At 50.6% G+C, this 5,243-nt stretch overlaps 1 protein-coding gene across 1 annotated transcript; it reads left to right on the plus strand.

Moving 5' to 3' along the window:
- The first annotated feature begins 101 nt into the window (after window positions 1-101).
- On the plus strand, window positions 102-4,665 carry MORC4 (MORC family CW-type zinc finger 4). Its single transcript, XM_009698926.1, has 6 exons — window positions 102-280; window positions 916-1,044; window positions 2,600-2,810; window positions 3,592-3,733; window positions 4,250-4,419; window positions 4,594-4,665. The coding sequence occupies exons 1-6, from the start codon at window positions 102-104 to the stop codon at window positions 4,663-4,665; spliced, it is 903 nt and encodes a 300-aa protein (XP_009697228.1).
- Window positions 4,666-5,243: the final 578 nt, after the last annotated feature.

Here is a 5,243-nt window from a genome sequence, read left to right on the forward strand (position 1 = left end):
CCTTCCGAGGGGAGAATCTGTGGCCTCCCCACGCGGTTTCCCCGGTGCTGCCGTCTCGGCACCAGATGCCGCCATCTTCTTATACGGCACTGGGCGCCGCCATGTCGCGACGCCTGGCGGAGGAGGGAGAGGCGTTAACATTTTCACCCGCCTGGCCGCACGCGTGGGAGCCGCTGTGGTGCCGTGGGGCGCCGCCGCACAGAGGCTGCTATCCTGTTGCAGGCGGGGGTGCGGCTATGGCCAGGCAGGCCGGCACCGAGAGGGTATCTGCCTCCGCGCCGTAAGTGTGAGCCGGGACGACTGACCGCTGCTGTCTATGTCGCCGCGGATAAGCTGGTCTACGCAAGGCCCTTTAGTGCCGGGCACCGGCCTTGCCCCCGGACAGTGCTCGGTGCACCCTGACAGAAAGTCCGTGGTCTGCACTCGGGCTTCAGCCCCGACCCCAGGCTGGCCGGGGCACCGGAGGTGTCAGCGCAAACTGTGGTGTGTTTTAAAATAAATCCACATGGGTTTATTAAGCAGCCTCTCCATAACGTGCATGATGCACTGAGGGGATGTGGAGATCACGGAGGTTTTATTAGTAGTTGCTGCGGTGATTGCTGGCTGGATTTGCACAGCTCACCCCCAACTCCCCGAGACCCGGCAGCAGCGGGCCCCGGGGCAGCAGAAGGCAGCAGTGGTCCCGGTGGCCGTGTTCCCCCGTGCCTTGTGCCACCGGCTCCGGCACACCTGCCCAGAGGCTTAACCAGCGTGCCGCTGCCCCTCCCAGACACAACCTCCCGTTTGGAAGGGAGGAGGTTTGGGAAACTGCTTTTGCTCCTGGGAACGGATATAGGAGGGCAAAGAGGGTTTGGGAGGGAACAAGGGTGAAATACTGTTATTCTTCCTGCCTGGATTTCTTCTTTCTGCGGACAGTGCTTCTCATCACTGCGTGACAGCTGAGCTTTTCTGCATTGATGTTGTGGAGCTGAAGGGTCACCTTTCTGTAACTTTTATGGATAATGGGGCAGGAATGACTCCTTGCAAACTCTACTGCGTGCTCAGGTAATGAGCTATGAGCCCTCCCACATCCAGCCGCTGGGCTGGATTGTCCTCTCTCCTGTGAGCATTGCCACTGGCTTTTGGCTTCATATCGTAAGCATCCAGCACTAACATACACACCTCTTCCTGCTTCTTCCTTACCTTCCCAGTATGCAGAGGTGCAAAATAACTGCTCTTATACGTGTACGCAGTCTGCATCAACGTGTAATGGGTGGTCTAGGGACTCATAGCAAACTTTTTGCTTGCCATTAACCACCCTAACATAAGCCATTTGACTCTTTGGAATGCAAGCTCTGTAATAAGCAGAGGAGGTGCTTTTGTGCTGGGACGTAGAGAAGGTCTGCATAAAACTGAACATACGTGCCTGAAGTCAAACCAAGAGTCCTTTTCTGTAGACTCATGTTATGAAGGAGTTTCCCTTCTCGTCTGTCTTCCTCTGTGGATGCTGAAATGAATCATGGCTTTAGAGGACATGTTTATATCACGTTAATCTTTCTATGTGAAGTATTTTTCTATAGCGATGAAAGAGAAAGAGGCAGGCTAATGGCAAGAGATTTAAAGCGTGATATTGTGATAAGGAATTTCAGTTCAGTAGGGCTTGTCTTTTAATTAGGTAACTAACTTCAGTGAAAATAGGTTTTAAGGTTTTACTTGAACAATCAGTGATGCGAGACTTACAGAGAGGATAACTTTACCAGGGCATGCTGAGCCTAAACACAGAAGGGCCTTTGCCAGGATAAGTTTTTTTTGCCAAAGCAGCTCTGCCTTCTTGATGTTCCTGTGGTTTTCTCTTGGACTAGAGGTTTTTAAGGCTGGAGGAATGAGCCTTTTGATGCGAAACTCCTGCCCTTTCTCTTTTGCTGTAGCTTATCCACAGGGGTGAAGGGGCTGGGGCTTGGTTTTGTTTCTCTCTGACCATTCTGTTTGACATAAGCAAAATGCAGGGGAGCAAAGCAGAGAAAATTGTTTCTTTAAATGCAGAAGACATATAACCACAGCACTTCAGAAAAGTGAGTGAGGTTCAGGAAATAAAAAACAGAGGCCCTGTCCCATTCCTGCCCTGTCATTGTGTGTAGTGGAGGAGGGCCATCCCGTTGCTGGTACAAACCGTTCCGGAGGGGATAGTAACAGGTAGGGCTTGGTGCAGAATCATGAAGAACGGACACATGAGATTTCCCTGGCCAGCTGTTGGCCTGGGTGTGCAGTGCTGGAAACTGATTGTCTTGCTCCTCTGCTTCTTGATTTCTGTGTCTGTAATGTAGAAAATGTTGTGGAGGTGCTTAGGGTAAATTAGGATTTGGAGTCCTTCCCTAGGTGCTAAAGAAATCTTCCTTGTGAGTAACTCTTCCTGACCATTTATGCGGTCTTTCAGTGGTGGAGGCAGTATAGGCCTGGCAGGATTTGGCTTTTTTATCAGCACTGCAGCCATCCTCAGTCTTCCTGGTTGAACAGGAGCTAAGGTCCCTTTACAAAAATTAAGAGTGGTAATGTGGACTTGTGCCTGGAGTGAGGCAGGTGCTCCCCATTTTCAGCTGCTTTCTGCTTTGCTTGCTTTCAGCTTTGGTTTCATGGAGAAGACTGTGAAAAGAGACCACCCATCCACTGGATTGTATGGCTTCAAGTCTGGCTCCATGTGGCTGGGGAAGGATGCCATCATCTTCATCAAGACTGGAGGGGCTCTCAGCATGGGGCTGCTTCCCCAGACTGACAAGGACCGTGTCTGTACTGAGACAGTGATTATCCCACTGGTGTCGTTCAGCCAGCGAAACACTATCTTCCCTTGGCCAAGTGGCCAAGCTGCTACCCTCCTCCAAAAGGATGTGGGGGGCCAGTGGCACTGCCTTGATGCTGAGGGCACAGGCTGCCTGTGGCTGTCCCTTGGCCACATGTGCACAGCGTAATGTTGGAGGGGGTGAGAATAACTGTAATCAGTACTGCACCTGGAGAATCCCTGCAGCAGGCCTTGCTGTTAACACACTGCCCTGCAGCATTATTCCCTATTCCTTGGGCTAGAACTTGTGCGTCTGCTTGGGGGCATCTGCTGCTAACCTGGCTCCTGGAAAGCCCTTGCAGTCATGCCACCAACCTACGGGTTACCTGTTTCTGTCCCTTTCCCTCTGCCGTGCAGACCCATGTATGCATCCCCTGCCCAGGAGCTATGCTCTCTGCTGTTTTTCTGCCCCTGTAATGGCCTTTGGTGCTTCCTCGGCATGCTGGCATATGTACAGGCTGTGTTTCCTTCACGCCAAAGGGAGTTGAGAATATACAGCTCCCCAGCACTGTGTACATTATCTGCTGGCATGACATTGCTGCCCCCGACTCAGCTTGATACTTTTCAGTGTTTTTCTTCAAAGCATGCTACTGTCATGTCTGTCCTGGCTCAGTCTTTCTCTGAGACCTTCCTCCTGTAGTCAGTCTCTCCTGTGTCACACTTCTCTGGTGTGTCAGGCCTGTGGCCAGGTCTTTGCAGCTGGATATTTTTGTGCCCCTGTGGCAACAGGGAGGTAGATGGACTGGGCAGCCGTGTTCTCCTTGACTCTGTGGCTTCTAAAGAAAATGATTGTTCCTGAAGACTCTGTGCCTAGCCTGGAGGCAGTTCTGGAGCGTACCCTCTTTAACACCAGGGAGGAGCTGCTGGCACAGTTCAATGCCGTTCCACGCAACAAGGGCACGTGCGTCCTCATCTGGAACATTTGCAGTTATGGGGCTGGGGTGTGTGGTGAGGCAGCAGTGCCCCGAGGATGGGGAAGAGCTAAAAGCAGAGACAGCTTCAGGATAATGCCTGGCCTGGTTGGTCTAAGCCCACTGTCATCCAGCCTGGCCACTGGAGGAACAAATGCAGGGATTTCTCCCTCCTCCCTCTGCATGACTGAGTGTTTGGGCTGCCACACCGGGAGTTAGGAGAGATGGGTCTAGTTCTATCTGCCACTCTTTTTTACAGAAGAAAACAATAACATTTCTCATTTTTCTCATCTGTGCAATGGAACTTCCATGTTTCTGTGTTATCAAGAGTATTCTGATGTGTTCTGCTACTTTGGTGTTCTGCACAGAAATACCTATAATTAAATGACTGATAATGACATCCATGGAGCGTGTGAAATACGCCATTTTATCTGCTCCTCAGGAGTTCCCTTGAGATCCTGATACAGAAGAGCAGACTGGGGTGCTGATGATTGGAGGAGACTGTCTTTATTTTTGTGTTTGGTGTTTTTCAGAAATAAAGACGGGAAGCAGGATCTGGATTTTGGTGCAGACAAGCATGATATTCAGATAGCAGACTTCGTTGCAGACAACAGAGAGATTCCCAGAAGAAAGGTTCTGCACTCTCAGAAGATGATTCCAGAGTTTCCTGGATGGCAAATGGGGTACTCATTACGGGTAAGTTGATGAGAGCTGAAAGGGAGCAGGATGGCCCTTCCCCAGCTTTGTTCTGTGCATGACTGACAGGGGATTAAAGACATTGAATCCAAACGAGATTTTGGGTTCGCCTGGAAAAGACTACATGCAAGTAGAACTCTCCTGACTGTTGTATTGTGCTGTCCCCTCTCCCAGGCATACTGCAGTGTCTTGTACCTGAAGCCTTGCATGCAGATCATCCTGCAACAGAAGAAGGTGAACGCTTAGCGGATCACCAAGAGCCTGGCCAACACTGAATATAACTTTTACAAGCCAAGATTCATGGTATTCTTCCTGTTACTTCTTGGCACTCTGTTCCCACAGCAGCCTCAGCACACTGGAGGGTTCCAGAGCAACCTCACAGCTGGGCTCAGGCCCATCTGGTCTGATGCATAGAGAAACCCAGGATTTAAATGAATAGAGAGGCTGAATTATCTTCTCATTCCTACGTTCCTACCTTCTGGTCACCTTTGAGAAGCCAAATCCTGGCGTGAAGCTTAGAAGGGAGCCCTCAGAGCTGTGTCTGCTGGAGCAGTAGGCGATAGGGCTTACGGCTCACCTTGTACGTGAGCCAGTTCCTGCCATACCTCAAGGCTGATGTGCTGTGTCAGGGAAGAGTGAAGTGGAGAAGGGCTTGAGGCTTTTGCTGACTGGTCAGTTTGCTTGGGAAAATGCCTGCTGAAATGTATTTTAAATGAGCATTATTCATTTCAGTGGAAAAAACACTTTGTCAAAATGTGTAATAAGACCAGAAAAGCCTTTCTTCCCCTCTGTCCTGTTCATCAGCAGCTGGTTGCTGACTGTTC

The sequence above is a fragment of the Cariama cristata genome, unplaced genomic scaffold, assembly GCF_000690535.1.
Source record: "Cariama cristata isolate BGI_N322 unplaced genomic scaffold, ASM69053v1 scaffold984, whole genome shotgun sequence".
Taxonomy (NCBI): domain Eukaryota; kingdom Metazoa; phylum Chordata; class Aves; order Cariamiformes; family Cariamidae; genus Cariama; species Cariama cristata.